This window comes from Ipomoea nil, unplaced genomic scaffold (assembly GCF_001879475.1).
Source record: "Ipomoea nil cultivar Tokyo-kokei standard unplaced genomic scaffold, Asagao_1.1 scaffold2735, whole genome shotgun sequence".
In the NCBI taxonomy this organism is placed as follows: domain Eukaryota; kingdom Viridiplantae; phylum Streptophyta; class Magnoliopsida; order Solanales; family Convolvulaceae; genus Ipomoea; species Ipomoea nil.
The window spans coordinates 438,054-455,977 of record NW_017619163.1 but is presented as its reverse complement, the minus strand read 5'-3'; the positions used below and the strand labels follow the sequence as shown (position 1 = coordinate 455,977).

The window sequence follows — 17,924 nt, the reverse complement described above, 5'->3', positions numbered from 1 at the left end:
TTCATGCAACACTTTACTTATGCAAACTTATGCACATAACTTCTCAGCAACTTCTCAATGCAACTAGATAACGATTTCCAACATAGAGACAAGTTTTGAAAATATAACTTAGGCTCACAATGGCCACTTATGCATTTTAAAAACAGGGTATGCTCAATTATGCACTTTACAGTAATATATGCTTCAAAACTTCATTCACTGTGAACTTTCAACAATGGCCTAAACATGCTTATAAAATCATAACTTAGCCAATCTTCTTTGGCAAACACTTAGCAAGTATTCGACATGCACTTGAACTCAAAATACTCAACATAATATCATTTACTGTGATCTAGCATTCAAGAAGAACATGCTTTGTACACTTCAACACATAATATTCTTGACAATATTCTCAACAAGTCATAATGGACATCTAGGCATGCTTTTCCTAGTAAAACTTAACAAATATTGATCATACTTCTTAATCTAACAATCATATAATTGTCATGTTTCTCAAACAAATAACCAAGACCAAACATTTCACATTTCTTTCACTGCATATGCTTTCAGACAACCTCTATAGCTTATTGCTTCACAAATTCTATCACAAAATACTCATTTCTACTCCGAATTCAAAGAAATCAATTTCTACTCGTGCGTCGTGACGAACCTGAGTGTCCGAGCCTCAAGGGCCCATGAGTCTCGGTCCAAAATGACACGTAGCTGAGCCATAAGGGCCCGACCACTGCACTGCTTCTGCCAAGCGGGGCTTGAGGAGCCCCGCCAAGTGGCGGCCTAGGGCCACGGCTCTAGCCTAGAGCCGTGCCCTAGGGCCGCTCCTCCACGGGGCTTGCCAACGGCTCCTTCCTAGGGCCGTTGGCTAGTCCCGTGTCTCATCTGGTGCACACTATTTTGTGCACCAGTGAGATTCTTCTTCACCTATAAGACAATATCAGGCAACCAAACACTCCCAAATCATCAACAACACATCATAGATCAATAATAGATCACTTACTAGCTCAAATACAATAATATTATAGCATTTCTACTCATCTCAACTCAAAATGAGACTTCACAGTGTCTAAAATAAGCTTTGGAAGTCCATGGGGTTATACCTTTGTAGATTCCTCCTTTGAGCTGGGATTCCACCTTCTTCCCAAGCTAGATACACCCTCCTTCACCTCCTAAACAACTCAAACAAACCACACAACCATCTTAATACTAAGCTCTCAGAGATGGAAGGATAGAAGGAAATGCATAGAAGGGAAAACTAGAAGAAATGGAATGCTCAGACTTGAAGAAAACTTATTGTGTTTTTCTTGGTTGCTCTTGGAGAGCTTTTGGGGAGGAAGACAAGGTTGGGAATCAAGAGGCAAAGTCTGAAAGTGTTCTTATTTATAGAGGCACAAAACCCTAGGAGCATCCACAATGATTGGTGGAGGGCAAAGATGTAAAAGCTTGGCTGAAAGTTGCATCAGGCAAAGTTCTTTGGAATAGAGTGGTTCACCATGCTTCATGAACCATGGTCTAAAATCAAGTTTAAAATAGTTTGGGGTTGAAAATAAATTTCCCAAAAATGATTTCTAGAAGAACACTTGATTTAGGCTTCTCAGATTTCTCCCGGTCTCACTCAGAATGATTTTTCAGTTCAAAACTTGGTACGCAAAGTACCCGAAAATTTAGGATTATTGTTTCAAATCATGTTCCGGTATTGAATTTATTTAAAAGTGGCTCAAAATAATTTATTCTAATACCGATTTCATCGCAAAAACATTTTTATAGAGTGAAAAATGGCTATTTTGGAATTTCTTAAAACCGAATTTATAAAATTAAATTTTGGGTTTTCACACCTACGGTCTGGCTGCACAGGTTTGTCTTACTAAACCTACATGACACACTTAGGCGGTTAAATATCCAGAATGGTGCAAGGCAATGGATCAAGAGTTCAATGCTCTTCCACAAAATGAGACATGATGCCTTGTGCCACCTAAATTAGACATGAATATTATTGGGTGTAAGTGGGTCTTTTGCACAAAAAGGAAGGCAGATGGTTCAATTGAAAGGCACAAAGCAAGGCTAGTAGCTAAAGTGTTTAATCAAGTACCTAGACAGGATTTCTTTAACATGTTCAGCCCAGTGGTGAAACCCACTACTGTCAGGTTACTTCTCTCTTTAACTATATCATCTGGATGGACTATTAGGTAGCTTGATGTTCACAATGCTTTTTTGAATGGACATTTATTTGAAACTGTTTATATGAAGCATCCGCCTGGTTATATTGATATTCAGTTTCCTAATCATGTCCGTCTTTTGATTTGTTCTTTATATGGGTTGAAACAAGCCCTTAGAACTTGGTTTAATCGTCTACATACGTTTCTGCTGTCAGTTGGTTTTAATGCTTTGAAAACATATGTCTTTGTTCTATTATTCCCAAGATTCTGTTTTTGTGTATGTTTTGGTCTATGTTGATGACATACTTGTGATGGGGAGTAGTACGAATCTAGTCAACGAGCTATTGACTAAACTCTCTACTGAATTCAAGATTAGGGATCTTGATGAACCTGGTTTCTTTCTTGAAATTGAGACTGTTAAATGTGATAATGGAATCTTGCTTTCCCAGCAACGGTACATGACAGACATTTTGAATCGTGCTGGTATGACAGATTGTAAACCTTTAGCCACTCCTATATATGTTTCGAAACCCCACTTCTTTCAGTGCATTTTTATATGACGATGTTACAAGTATAGGAGTCTAGCTGGAGCACTGCAGTATCTCACGATTACTCGTCCAGATCTGTCCTTTGCTGTCAACCAACTCTGTCAACATATGCATGCTCCTACAATCTCGTAGTGGGAACAATTGAAGCTTGTGCCAAGGTATGTTAAAGGCACTATTACTTACGATTTACGTGTACGAATGTCAGAATCTAGGGAGTTGCATGCTTTTTCTGATTCTGATTGGGCTGGCTTATATCCCGAGGACCGTAAGTCAACTAGTGGCTATGCTGTGTTTCTTGGATCCAATCTTATGTCTTGGGTATGTAAGAAACAAAGAACTGTTGCTAGATCTCCTACGGAGGCTGAATATAAAGCTTTAGTAGATGTTTGTGCTGAAGTAATTTGGATTCTATCTCTATTGCGTGAGATTGACGTGAATAACATTTATGTTCCCAAGTTGTGGTGTGATAATCTTGGTGCTACATACATGTGTGCAAATCTCATATTTCATGCGCGTATCAAACATGTGGAGATTGATTATCACTTCGTTAGAGACAGAGTTGCCAATGGAGACATTCAAGTTCACTGTATCTCAACTAAAGATCAACTTGCTGATATATTTACAAAGGCTCAACCTGGTCATAAGTTTTCTTTTCTTAGAGACAAGCTACAGGTCACATCTGTACCCTGTGCTTGAGGGGGAGTATTATGACTCTATGTATTTGAGTTAGTTTGTGACTCTCTATCATAGTCTCTCTATGATTCACCTTCTATATATACCTATGATCTGTACCTTTAAAATTAAGTTTATTCAATACAATTTATTCAATTATCATTGATACAATTCATTGTTATTAATAACTTATATGCATTGTGATTACTATTTCTTATACACTTAGAAATCACCTGATGTTGCCATTCTTCTTTTCTTTTTCTTGTTTTTTCCTAAAGTTATTAACACTGTTCAATGCACTAAGCTATACATTACGCTTCATTACTTGTAGCACTTACAGATATATTCATTCATATTTTATATTTCATATTTATTCATGAGGTATTGAGTATTTCTATTATGTTAATCTCTCTATAACATTACTATGTTTTTCATTGAATATAATATTTATTTAATCATGCAATGTTGATTGTTGTAATGCAGGTTAGTTGGCCTTAGACTCCTTGAGTTTGGTGAACGCTTGAAGAACAAAAGCAAAAGAAAGCAAAGGAAAGGAGTAGAGATATATGTGAGATGAATTCTGTATTCTCATTAGCTCATTTCTTTAGTTTACAAGAGTACAGAATATAAAGGACTCAATGTAATAAATACAATAAATGTATACAACTGTTACATCCGTTACATTCCGTTACAAATACAAATGTCCATAAATAGTGGTTTTATAACACTCCCCCTTGGACATTATTTTGCCATAATCATGCCTCGTTAAAAACTCGCTAGAAAAACCCTGTGGGAAAAACCTAGTCGAGAAAAGAGTACATGATATATGGATAATGCATGTGTTGCTTTGGTTGCCTCATTAAAAACCTTACACTGAGAAAACCCTGTGGGAAAAAAACTCAGCAAAGGGAAAAAGAGTACAACTGTAAACCTTCTGGGTTTAGGTATAAAACATAAGGATAAGTCTTGATCTTCTGGATCAAAGTGAATAAATTGATCTTCTAGATTAATAATTTTGTTACATTCAAGATGTTGTTGCTCCCCCTGAAGACAACAGCCTTCCTAATCTACGCATACCAATTTTGTATACATACTTTTCAAAAATAGATGTAGGTAAGGACTTAGTAAATAAATCTGCCAGATTCTCACTTGACTGGATCTTTTGGACTCGTATTTCACCACTCTTCTGGAGTTCATGTGGATAAAAGAATTTTGGTGTAATATGTTTGGTGAGATTACCTTTAACATATCCATTACTCATTTGTGCAACACATGCTGCATTGTCCTCGTACAGGACAGTGGGGATCTTTCCATTATTCATTATTCCACACGAGTCTTGAATATTGTGTATTAATGACCTCAACCATACACATTCTTTGGAGGTCTCGTATAAGGCAATAATCTCAGAATGGTTTGAGGAGGTAGCTACTAATGTTTGTTTAACTGATTTCCATGAAATAGCAGTACCTCCAGAAAGAAACACATATCCAGTCTGAGATCTAGCATTATGCGGATCAGACATAAAGCCAGCATCCGCGTATCCCACTAATGTGGTGTCTTGGTTTCTTTTAAATAGAAGGCCAAGATCCTTTGTACCTTGCAAATATCTGAGGATATGTTTTATGCCATTCCAATGCCTTCTGGTTGGAGCAGCACTAAAACGAGCTAGCATGTTTACTGAAAATGCAATATCAGGTCTAGTGCAGTTGGCAAGGTATAGAAGTGCTCCAATGGCACTTAAGTAAGGAACTTCTGGTCCTAGAATATCCTCATTATCCTCTTTAGGTCTGTACGGGTCCTTATCAACTTCAAGTGATCGGACTACCATTGGAGTACTAAGTGGATGGGACTTATCCATGTAGAATTTTTCCAATAACTTGTCTGTGTATTTGGATTGGTGTATGAATATTCCTTCAGGGAGGTGCTCGATCTGCAGGCCGAGACAGAACTTGGTTTTTCCCAAGTCTTTCATTTCGAATTCCTCCTTTAGGCACAAGCATGCCCTCTTGACGTCCTTGCTCGTCCCTATGATGTTTATATCATCTACATAGATTGATATAATACAGAAACCATCAGTTGATTTCTTTGTAAAGATGCAAGGACTAATATCTTTATTTTCATATCCTTGTTTTAAGAGGAATTCACTCAATCGACAATACCACATTCTTCCTGATTGTTTTAAGCCATATAATGACTTTTGTAGCTTTACGCTGAACATATTTTTATTTGTATTTCCTTTACATAAAGGATTTTGGATGCCCTCAGGTACTTTCATATATATGTCAGCGTCTAGTGACCCATATAAATATGCGGTCACAACATCCATTAACTGCATTTCTAAATTCATTTTTACTGCCAGCGATATTAGATAACGGAACGATGTGCCATCTAAGACAGGAGAGTAAGTTTGTTCAAAATCTATTCCGGGTCTCTGTGAGAACCCTTGAGCTACCAGTCTCGCTTTGTATCTGACCACCTCATTTTGTTCATTCCTCTTTCGTACAAATACCCATTTGGATCCTACTGGGATCACGCCTTTAGGGGTAAGTACAGGAGGACTAAACACTTTTCTTTTATTTAGCGAGTTGAGCTCAGCCTCAATTGCTTCTTTCCATTTCAACCAATCGGAGCGCTTCTGGCACTCCATTATAGTTTTTGGTTCTGGATCCAGATTATTGAAAGAAATGTGAAGAGCAATTGTAGAGGCGAATTGGTCGTCGACGACTGTTACATTTCTATTAAGATTTTCTCCTGTTTCGAAAAAGTTTATGGCAGATTCTATATTTACTTCAACCAAGTCTTTCTCATTTGCTATCATATCTTGGTGAAGGTGTTCCGTATTCCCAGTGTTAGATTTATTTGTAGCACGTGCATTTACACTGGGTATTTCGTCTTCAGGACGATTTTGGAGTAACTGTGATTGTTTATTGTTTTTAATTTTCCGCGGATTTACATCTTTTGCACCAACTGGTCTTCCACGCTTCTGGCGTCGGATAGTGTCGGTGTTATTATTTGGTCCTTTGGGGACAATTATCCTTGATGGAGCATTTTCTGCAGGAATATAGGACCTAGTTACTCTTTTATAATCAGTAAACGCATCTGGCAGATTATTTGCTAGTTTTTGCAAATTTATTATTTTCTGAACTTCAAGTTCAGTTTGACTAGTACGTGGGTCAAGATATTGAAGATCTTTTTCATCCCATGAAATTTCGTGGCATTTTTTCAAAACTGGGTTTTTCTCTCCCCCTAATGCCGGGAAATGATCTTCATCAAAAATGCAGTCAGCAAACCGTGCAGTAAACTGATCTGCTGTCATAGGCTCGAGGTATTTAATGATAGAAGGGGATTCATACCCAACATAAATACCTAATTGACGTTGCGAGCCCATTGAAGAACGATGCGGAGGTGGTATAGGTACGTAAATCGCACAACCAAAGACACGCAAATGGGAAATGTCTGGCTCATTACCACGTACAAGTTGTAGAGGGGAATAATCGTGATATGCAGTTGGCCGGAGTTGAATTAGGTTTGCAGCATGCAACACTGCGTGTCCCCAACAATTTACTGGTAGACTGGACCGTTGTAGTAATGGTCTAGCTATTAGTTTAATTCTTTTGATAAGAGATTCAGCTAAACCATTCTGGGTGTGGACGTATGGTACAGGATGTTCCACCTTAATTCCCATGGCCATACAATAATCGTCAAAAGCTGACGAAGTGAATTCACCAGCATTATCCATTCTTATGTTCTTAATAGGATAATCGGGAAATTGGGCATTCAACCTAATGATTTGGCTTATGAATTTTGCGAATGCCATATTTCGAGTGGACAACAAACACACATGTGTCCATCGGGTGGAAGCATCAATAAGGACCATAAAATATCGAAATGGTCCGGATGAAGGATTAATTGGTCCACAAATATCACCCTGTAGCCTCTGCAGGAAGACAGGTGACTCAAAACCAATCTTAGGACGCGAGGGACGAACAATAAGTTTTCCCTGTGCACATGGAACACATGTGTAATCTTTTGTAGAAAGAATGTTTGTCCTAAGAAGGTTATGTCCAGTTGAATTTGAAAGAATCCGGCCTATCATTGTTTGCCCAGGGTGACCTAAGCGGTCATGCCATAGACTGAAAGAATGTGTATCTTTAAACTTTACTGCGAGTGCAATGCAGGAGTGCCGGGGCCTGATATATGAATAATACAGGCCTGAAGAAAAGGAAGGAAGTTCTTCAATTTCCTTTTTCTGGTTATTGACCGTTTTGGTCAAAACAAGGAATTCGGTATTGTTTTTAGTTTTAGTTTCTATGTGGAAACCGTTGGACCGAATATCCCTGAAACTGAGCAAAGTTCTTTTTGATTGAGGATATAGGAGGGCTGAATCAATGATCAACTTTGTTCCTTTAGGAAGAATAAGTGACGCTCTGCCGGAGCCCACAATAGGGATGTCATCATTCGCTATGGTTGAAAGGTTGCCTTTATGTTCCTTGAACGTTTGGAAAAATCTCCGGTCTGTCAGAATAGTGTGCGTAGTCGCACAATCAACCAAGCATAGGGTTGATTCATCTCCCATATCTCTAAAGAAAAAGGAATGGGTATCAAGATAATGTCTAAGAAGAATCCATTGTATTTATTCAAAAAAAAAACAAAAGAGTTCAAAGATAAGGGATCCATTATTCATATAGGACAAAGGAGTTCAAATATAAACATGCACGCAGGCATGAAGTAAAATGGATGTCCATAAGAAAAAGGAGAGAAAAGAATAGGAGTATCACTCCTGATCTCCATAATCAGCTAGTTCATCGCCTAGCAGGTCATCATTCCCTAAGATGAGGGCATTTGCTTCAGGCAAAGATGATTGCCCAGAATCTTTCTTCTTTTGTCCTCCTTCTTGCTGGAGCATCTTTTGGTAAGCCTCGACCAGATGTTTAGGAGTCCTGCATGTCCTAGACCAATGTCCTTTGCCACCACATTTATAACATGGTTGCGACTGACCAGAGTTCTGTTGTGACTTGTTTGGTCCATTTCTTTGAGTTTGCTTGTTCTGAGGACGGGAGTTACTACCGCTAGCTCCCCCTCTGCCACCTCGCTTTGGGCCCCTGCCACGACCTCTCCCCCTTCCCCGGCCTCGACCCCGCCGATTGTCGCTCTGCTGGGCAACAGTGTGTGCTTCAGGCACAGGTGCAGCGCCAGTTGGACGTGCATTGTGATTATGCATCAATAACTGGCTATGCTTTTCAGCCACCAGTAAATCAGTAATGAGCTCTGGATGCGTATTATACTTTGTATTCCTGTACTGCTTCTGGAGCACAAGGTCATTTGGATGGAACGTGGATAGAGTTTTTTCAATTAGATCCTCGTCCGTAATTATTTGCTTACAGAGCTTTAATTGTGACACAATTTTGTGTAGGGCGGAGTTGTATTCAGTCACAGACTTAAAGTCTTGAAATCGGAGGTTAAGCCAATCATGTTGGGCCTGGGGTTGGACCAATGACGTCTGTTGGTCAAAGCGTGCATTAAGAGATTTCCAGAGGACATAGGGGTCTTTTTCTGTTAAGTATTCATTCTTGAGGTCGTGGTTGAGATGGTGGCGGAGGAAAATGAGCGCTTTTGCCTTCTGGGCTGCAGTGCTCGTAGATGTCTCTTCAATGGTGTCCAGCAGTTCTGTAGATTGGAGATATATCTCAACATCAAGTGCCCAAGTGAGGAAATTGCTTCCATGGAGGGCGAGTTCAGCGAATTCTCGTTTTGCGAGAGCAGCCATTTCTACAGAAAATATTTGAATGAGGACCATAAAAAATGGAATGTGTGGCCTAGTTTATTTCAATAAACGAAAGGCCCAAAGAAAATATTATATATCATGCCCCAAAAAAATGGTCCAAATAAATTAGGGGCTTGAATGAGAAAAAAATAGCCCATGAATGATAGTGGTCCAAAAATGAAAACACTGGTCCAAAATAGAAATATGCAAGAAAAGGAGGGCTTTAATAGAAAACCCTAGGCCATAAAGAGGAAAAAAAAAACGCTTCTGCATTTATTAGGCTAAAGATGAGGCATTTATGTTATGCCACCTCTTTCAATTAAACCGAAGGGGAAAAAGAAGAGGCCTTCAACCATCGATCGCCATCACCGCAGCCACCATCTTCGCGAGCCACCGACGGTCGCCATTACCGCGGGAGGAAGTCGGTTGTCTCCGCCACCTCCAGCCACCGGTTTCTATCGCCGAGCAGCGTTGCCGCCGCTGTCTCCGATCGTGCGAATCGATGCCGATCGTCATCAACCAGCGTTGCCGCCATCCCTGACCGTACAGGATAGGGACGGATCGTAGATCGAAAGAAAATCCACACGGATCCAGGTATGAAGTTCGAAGAAAAAAAAATCTATAGATATTCTTCGATTTTTGTATATAAATCTGGGATGCTTAACTCATATACAGAGCATATAATCTAAAAATATATATATAAGCATACAAGCATGTACAAATTTCTGTAAAAGTATATGTATATATACACTTTTTTAAAAAAAACGAGAAATTTGTTTATCAAAAAAAATTTATGTGTAGAAAATTTCTATATACAGTTTATTCGAAAAATTTAAGCAGAAAGAAAAAAAATGAGAAATATGATACCATTGCTAGATAGTGAAACACATGCATACACAAATGTCTGGGATAAGCTTAATCATATCCACTCAAAGTTAATTAGACAATTGTTTAAAAATTTGCTTGATAATAACCATAAAAATTTGTGTTCAATTCTTCATAGAAATTATTTATTGGTTCTTTTAGTTTAAACAAATCAACTATGAACAATCTATGTTTATTTATCTCTATGTTGATTTGAAAAAAAACATGATTATGAGAGCCAGATCGACAAGATTACCTTAACAAAGGTTTAATCGGAAAAGGGATACAGTAAAAGAAAAGGGTTTTTTTTTTCGTATTCTGGAAAAAAAAATGTTAAAAAAACAGTGCATATAATATCATAAGCATTAAAAAAATACTATAGCAAGTATATGGATATAAAAATACATATTTACGGATGCAGAAATATATATATTACCAAAAGGAACATATAATCATATGATCATGCTTTCATAAATTCACAAAAGCATAAAGAATAAACATATGTGATCTCAGGCATCCGAAAAAAAATAAGATATATATAAGAAAATAGAAAAATACCGTTCACCGGGGGTTAGAGCGTACTGATAACGTGTTGTAATGCAGGTTAGTTGGCCTTAGACTCCTTGAGTTTGGTGAACGCTTGAAGAACAAAAGCAAAAGAAAGCAAAGGAAAGGAGTAGAGATATATGTGAGATGAATTCTGTATTCTCATTAGCTCATTTCTTTAGTTTACAAGAGTACAGAATATAAAGGACTCAATGTAATAAATACAATAAATGTATACAACTGTTACATCCGTTACATTCCGTTACAAATACAAATGTCCATAAATAGTGGTTTTATAACATTGATAACATAATTAGTATATTTATTGTATTAAATTCAATTGACTGCCAAAAAAATAGTTTAGTCCACATCGTAAATTAGAAACTCTACATTAAGTTCATAAAAGACACTAAATTCAACATTTTATAATTTTAATCAATTAAAATGTAACATATCTTGCAATTTACTTACTGTTGGTGGTGGCAAAGTCGATATAACAAATATATATATATATATATATATATATATATATATATATATATATATATATATATATATATATATATATATATATATATATATATATATATATATACACACACGCAAAAATAAGAAAATCAATTTATAAAAAAATAATTACAACCAATTTTAGTACGAAATTAAAATAGTTGTTGGTTTTACAGTCTAGGGTAGCCGTTCGGCAGGCCAACACTACCGTAAAATATTAGGGTTTGTGAATAAACGAGAGGATGTTCGAAAATTAAAAAGAATAATGGGTCATTTACCAAGTTGAAAAAATGGAGGATTTTCTGAAAGATGGAGAATTCGAGAAGTGAAAAAATGAAAATTGGAGAACTTGTTTACTAAATTTCTTCTTTCAAATTCAATCTCTATCTATCTCTATTCTTCCACTTCCCTTCTCCAAATAGAGGAATGGAATACATGGGTGAACAGTAATTTGGATGAATAGTGCGTGAGGTCTTGAAATTGAACCTTGCGTGTGGTGTTTCATCTGTTTCTCTCTCTTTAGTTTTTTCCCCATCTTTCTTCCTTTCCCTTTTTTTTTTTTCCGTTGTTTCTTCTTCTTCTTCTTCTTCTTCTTCTTCTTCTTCTTCTTCTTCTTCTTCTTCTTCTTCTTCTTCTTAGTGAAGGAGTCCCCCTTTGACACGATAACCCCGTGGAGGTATTTATACAAGGAGACGTGTTCTCTACAAAGAAAGTAGGACAAAAGATAGAGCCAAATTAGCTATAAAATCTACCATAATTAATGCGATAATTACTTAAACTGAAAAAGAAAGCTACTTGCTGGACAAGGAAAGGAATCTCCGCTGAATCCGCCATTAACCGCTTATGGGCGTGCACTCGGTCGGGGACGCACTGACTGCTTGATGAGGTAGCCTGACTAGGGAGGTTGAGGCACTCAGGCAAGGACACTCTGATCGCTGAGCCTGGTGGCGCGGACGCTCCGACCGTTGAGCCTGGTCGCGCATCTGGATCCTCTGAGGGACCCTAGTTGGGGATGCGCCGACTACTGAGCCTGGTCGCCCATCCGAGTCCTCTGAGGGAACCCAGTCGGGGACACACCAGCTACTGAGCCTGGTCGCCTACCTGAGCCAGCCATTCCCTGCCCGGATACATCTTCGCCCGCCGGCTTGGTCTCCCAGGTGCTTCGCGTCGCGACGGGTACGAGGGAGGTCCCTACTCATAAATCGCCAAGTATTATGTCGTACTCGAGCCTGACTGCCTTTTCACACTTTCCAGGCCGATTTCCCGACTTGGGGTATCTATCAATAGTATATATATACAATAATGAACATGTAAACAAATACAGAGATACAAAATCTAAATGTTATTTTTGGACCAACGTCTATAATGCAAGGTAGACCCTAATCCATGGTATAATTTGACATTGTATATATAGTGGTGCAAACCCACTTTCTAAACCAATTTGGGAGAAGTGCTTTTACAAAGTTTTTCCACCTTTACGAGGCGTTTGGTCGGAGGAAATTAAAATTCTATTCCCACATAATTTCGAAGCCAAGCAAATTCCTTCGTTTGGTTGGAGGGAATTTCAATTCCCTCATTTCTATGGAATTAAAATCCCATGCACCCCCCCCCCCCCCCGCCCCCCCCCCCGTATTTCGATTCCATGGATTTTAAGAAGAAAATAAATATAACTTTGAGACAAAATTACCCATTTTAAAAAAAAAAAAAAACATAAAATTGATGTTTGACATCTCTATTTCGATTATAGTGTGTCTTCTTCTTCTATTCTCAACACAGAATGTCAATCAATAGGTAAACCCTAATCAAATATGTGTTCTCAAAACTCCGATCCCTTATTTATTGCTTTCGTTATGCAATTTTAACGTTTATTTACAGCATGTTACATAAATTTTCAAAAGCAAAATTTAAATTTGGTCATTTAGGATTAATAATAATAATAATAATAATAATAATAATAATAATAATAATAATAATAATAATAATAATAATAATAATAATAATAATAATAATAATAATAATAATAATAATAATAATAATAATAATAATAATAATAATAATAATAATTGTTTTTAAAAAATTAAAAAATTAAAAAATATAATTAAACCAAGACTGAAGTGTCATCCCGCACCATGAACCATTCCTGATTATTCATGTCGCACCATGATCTTTACTAAGTGATATTTAGAGCCATAAATCATAATTTTTTTTTTCGTCTAGAGCTTTTTATAGCTTTCCCACAGGTTACCGGTAATAATATTGCAGACAAGAAATTTTTTATTTTTTGGTATTTTTCTTCTTTCGCCTTCGTATTATTTTTTTTCTTCGTATTTTTCTTTTTTCCTAAACGTATAGGCATGCTCTGCGTTTTCGCTTCTCATTTCTCCAATCACGCCTGCACTGTAGAGTTTGGTATCGGAGAAACAAGAAGCGAAACACGTAGAGCAGGCCTATACGTTTAGGAAAAAATAAAATTACGAAAAAAATAATAATACGAAGGGAAAGAAAAAAAAAACCAAAAAAACTAATAAAAATTTCATGTCAGCAATATTGTTACCGGTAACCTGTAGGAAACTTGTAAAAAGTTCTAGACGAAAAAAAAATTATAATTTATGACTCTAAATATCACTTATTACAGATCATGGTGCGGTATGAATAATCAGGAATGGTTCATGGTGCGGGATGACACTTTGCCTTAAACCAATCATATTAACTACTTGGGGGATTTATTGACAAAAAGAGTATTCAAATCACACAACAAATTGAAGTGGAAAACTACCTCGCAATGTCCTTGTTTGACAATCAGCAGTTAGCTCTTCAATATAAGTATATATTTAATATTTGATGCCCTAATTTTATTTGCTCTCCCTTATGTCCCATATTTGGTTTCAACCATACCTATACAATTATTTTATTGACAATTATAATCAATCTTGACTATATTATCTTGCATTTGTAAACTTAGAATTACCTATTTAAATACGGAAATTCAACATTCAATTACCTATACATGAACAATTCCAATATAATCTTGTCTTGATATACTTTAAAGTACTTATTTAAAAAAAAACATTGGGCATTATTCCAATCGCGCAATACGCGTAAAAAACTAGTAATAATAATAAGTATGAGCATTTTAGACTTTTTACTACTTATTCCCTTTCAATTCTCATGTATACCAAACATTGGAATACAAATTCTCAGTAATTCTAATTCTGTAAACCAAACATTGAAATTTAAATTACCACTTTATTCTCAGTATTCTCAGTAATTCATCTCTCATGGCCCGTTTGGTTCACGAAATAGGTCGGGAATGACATAACATTCCCAGTAATAGGCCTATTCCTTTGTTTGGTAACAGTTTCTATTACCGGGAATAATATTCCCGGTAATACCCCATTCCCCCAAATAAGGTAATAGCTATTACCAGGGGCCCCCTTGGTATTAAGCTATTACTGAGTTATCAGGAATAGTCTAAAATGTCTACTTCTTATTTTACCCTCCACCAGCACCACCAACACCGCCACCACCGTCGCTGCTACCACCACCACCACCGCTGCTACCACCACCACCACCAGCACCAGCACCGCCACCACCGCTGCTACCACCACCAGCACCAGCACCGCCGGCACCGCCGCCGCCACCACCGGCACCGGCACCACAGCCGCTACCACCGCCGCCATCGACACCACCACATATTTTTATAAGGGTATTTATGTCTTTTAAAACATATTTCATTTCTATTCCTTAAACCAACCAAACACGGTAATATAATTCTTAAAGTCTATTCCTTCCACGAACCAAACAACAGAATACAATTCCTATTCTATTCCTTGTCTATTCCATTCCTAATGGAATAGCATTCCTATTACCTCAAAATTCATTCCGTGAACGAAACGTGCTGTCATAGAATTGCAATTCCTTTCCCACAAAATTCTCGCCCTCCAACCAAACGCCTTGTTATTTTCCAACTCGAATGGGTATATTTTGAGAATTAATTTTTCATTCACCTATTACCCGTTTTGAGCGTACAATGTCAATCTTTTCGTCTCATTGCGAAGAACTCGAATCCACTTTAACCCGACTCAAATAAAAAGTTGACTCACATATATTTGTACCACAAAATCGTCACTTTTTATGTTATTTTATTCTAAAATTCTACCACTTCAATCTTCATTCGAGACAAAAATAATAATAATAATAATAATAATAATAATTTTAGTGGGCAGTATTTGGGAGAAGAAAAAAAAAAAACAATAGTTTATGATTGAAACTTATAAAAAAGGGTGAATAGACCAATCCTCCATTTTCAAGAAAGGGACCACGGAGAAAATGAATATGTTAACAAAACCATATTGAATACACTGCACGCAGAATTAGGTGTTAAATACATTGGAAGGGCTTATGTTTGCGAAACAAAATACATTGGAAGGGCTTCTTGACAGGCCAATAATGATGCATTTATGGGCTAGCTGGTTAAGCGGTTAGGCGGCAATTTATATCTTGTACCACGACGCGCGTTGTATTGTGCATCTAGATGCAAAATGATGTCGTTTCAATTTTTTTTTTTTTTTTGAATTTTCGTTACCCCGTGTTTGACAGTTAATTTTCCTTAAAAAAAAAAATCTCATGTTCAAAAATGTACATAATGTTATACTAGAATACACATAATTGTATACATGAATGTATATAATTATATAACAAAATACACATACTCTTTTTTAAAAGATTATACACATAATCTAACATAATACATAATAAACATAAATTTTTAACATAATACACATCCACTCTTAACATAATACACAAAAATTTCCTGATTCGGATGTACATAATTGTATAAAAAAAATGTACATAATTATATAAAAAATGTACATAATAAAAAATATACATAATTTGATTTTAAATATTCCTCTCAGTATTAGGAAGCCTCGGGATCAGTGGTTTTGGAATTGGGACCAAAAGGGTGTTTACACTGTTAAATCATGTTACAAGCGGCTTACTATGGTGGCTGGGGATGATCGGCCGTGGTCCAAAGTTTGGAATCTACACATTCCCCCGAAGGTGAAAAACATCTGCTGGCAGTTAGCATCATCTTATCTCCCTACCCGTGACATTTTGATGACTAAAAATGTTGCTTGTGCATTAAATGTCATATGTGCAGAGATGTAGAAGAGTCTGCCCTTCATTTGTTTGTTCATTGCCCTCAAGCTACGCGGCTCTGGAATAGGTTGGGGATGCCGCACATCAGTACCTTTCCAGGTAATCATCTTGGTGACTGATTTTTTTGGGGTGTAAATTCTTTGAATGCTAGTCTATTGCCTAACTTTGTGATGGTACTCTGGGGTGTGTGGTGTAGCCGAAATGACAGCGTCTGGAAGGGTGTTGTTTTTTATTTGAATGTAGTGGTTCAGAGAGCTTTGTTGTTTTTAGATAATTGGAGGGCTGTGAATGAGGTGACATCAGGCCAGGCCATGCATGAGGCCGTGACTCAATAGACCAAACCTGTCCATGGGCGATTAAAATTGAATACAGACGCGGCGCTGCGGGAGGAAGATAATGCATGTTATGGGTTTTGGTTGGGTACTCCGTGATGATAATGGGGACTTTCTGTAAGTATTTTCCCTGTATACAATATATTATAATATATAATGTTGGTCCCGATAGGGTGGTAAAAAGTCTAGAGAGGGGGGGGGGGGGGGTGAATAGACTTTTTAAACTTTTTCACAATTAATAACACTTTGGTAATTTCAACTATAAGTAACAAGATATGAAACTTAGATGCGCAGCGGAATAATTAAACAACCAAGTGTTACGTAAAATCAAAGAGATATATCACATGCAATATTATGGATATGCTTGGTATGGCTCAAATAATAAGTATGCAAATTTATGCTCACATGCATACGTGAAAACTACTAGACCCAGATGAATATTTTCGCACAATATAAGATGGGTCAGTCAAATATTCAACATGCAAGACAACAAAATATATAAAGAGATGGTTCACTCAATATGTATACAATATCACGTGTGAATCAATGAGTGAATCCAAATGGAATTGTGTCTGCATGCACTTGTAAAGTCACATAACCCAACCAATAAGATAGATAAATAAGACGAATAGTAAATCGGTTAGTATGCATGCAATAATAAATAAAAGTAGTAAGTAAATGAGAGATGCAATTTATAGTGGTTTAGAGGTGGTGTAATCCTCCTAGTCCACTCTTCTCCTTTCACTCCAAGGAGGAAATTCACTATCTCGTTCACCCAGATACAAATAGTGAATCAAGTGCACACAGGCACTTCCCGAGTGTTTTGCACATAGTTACACTCAATCTCGAGTATCTCGCACAAAGCTATACTCCCGAGTATCTTGCACAAAGCTATACTCCTACACCAACTAAGTGTCTTGCACCCAGCTACACTTAGCACCACCGAGCGTCTCGCACACAGCTACACTCAACAACCACGAGTGTTCGCACAAAGCTACACTCACGAGTGTCTCGCACAAAGCTACACTCAACAGGGTAGTGTCTTGCACAAAGCTACACTCAACCCTCTTTCTACACACAATAGAGGTAAGATTTAGAGAAACAAATTTCTCTTCTAAGGACTTGAAGAATATCTCGTGAAAGCTCAAAACTGGATATTTCGAATTTTTGCTTCTATGTATTGCCTTGCCTTCTCTGCTTCATGTCTTCAAGTGATCTGGTATATATAGCTGAAGAAGCTATATTATCGTTGTAGCATCACTTGATCTTGATCGTTCATCTTGATCAGCTACACATTATTGCCAACTTGCATTGCGGTGATTTAATGCAAGAGATGGGCTTGTTACTGTGAGTTTGAAAATCCTCACCTGACAAATCTTCA

At 37.2% G+C, this 17,924-nt stretch overlaps 2 protein-coding genes across 2 annotated transcripts; one reads left to right on the top strand and one right to left on the bottom strand.

Moving 5' to 3' along the window:
- The first annotated feature begins 2,389 nt into the window (after positions 1-2,389).
- LOC109156515 (uncharacterized mitochondrial protein AtMg00810-like) lies at positions 2,390-3,394 on the top strand. The gene is made up of 2 exons (XM_019304368.1): positions 2,390-2,633; positions 2,904-3,394. The coding sequence occupies exons 1-2, from the start codon at positions 2,390-2,392 to the stop codon at positions 3,392-3,394; spliced, it is 735 nt and encodes a 244-aa protein (XP_019159913.1).
- A 4,750-nt stretch (positions 3,395-8,144) lies between these two features.
- Positions 8,145-9,137, bottom strand: LOC109156514. The gene has a single exon (XM_019304366.1). It carries the CDS (start codon positions 9,135-9,137, stop codon positions 8,145-8,147), a length of 993 nt encoding a protein of 330 aa, XP_019159911.1.
- Positions 9,138-17,924: the final 8,787 nt, after the last annotated feature.

Bases quoted from the DNA above. Each gene is read 5' to 3' on its own strand.
- LOC109156514 (XM_019304366.1), bottom strand. From the start codon at position 9,137: ATGGCTGCTCTCGCAAAACGAGAATTCGCTGAACTCGCCCTCCATGGA.
- LOC109156515 (XM_019304368.1), top strand. From the start codon at position 2,390: ATGTCTTTGTTCTATTATTCCCAAGATTCTGTTTTTGTGTATGTTTTG. The intron at 2,634-2,903 runs GTATGACAGATT...TACGAATGTCAG, and splicing joins AGACATTTTGAATCGTGCTG to AATCTAGGGAGTTGCATGCT.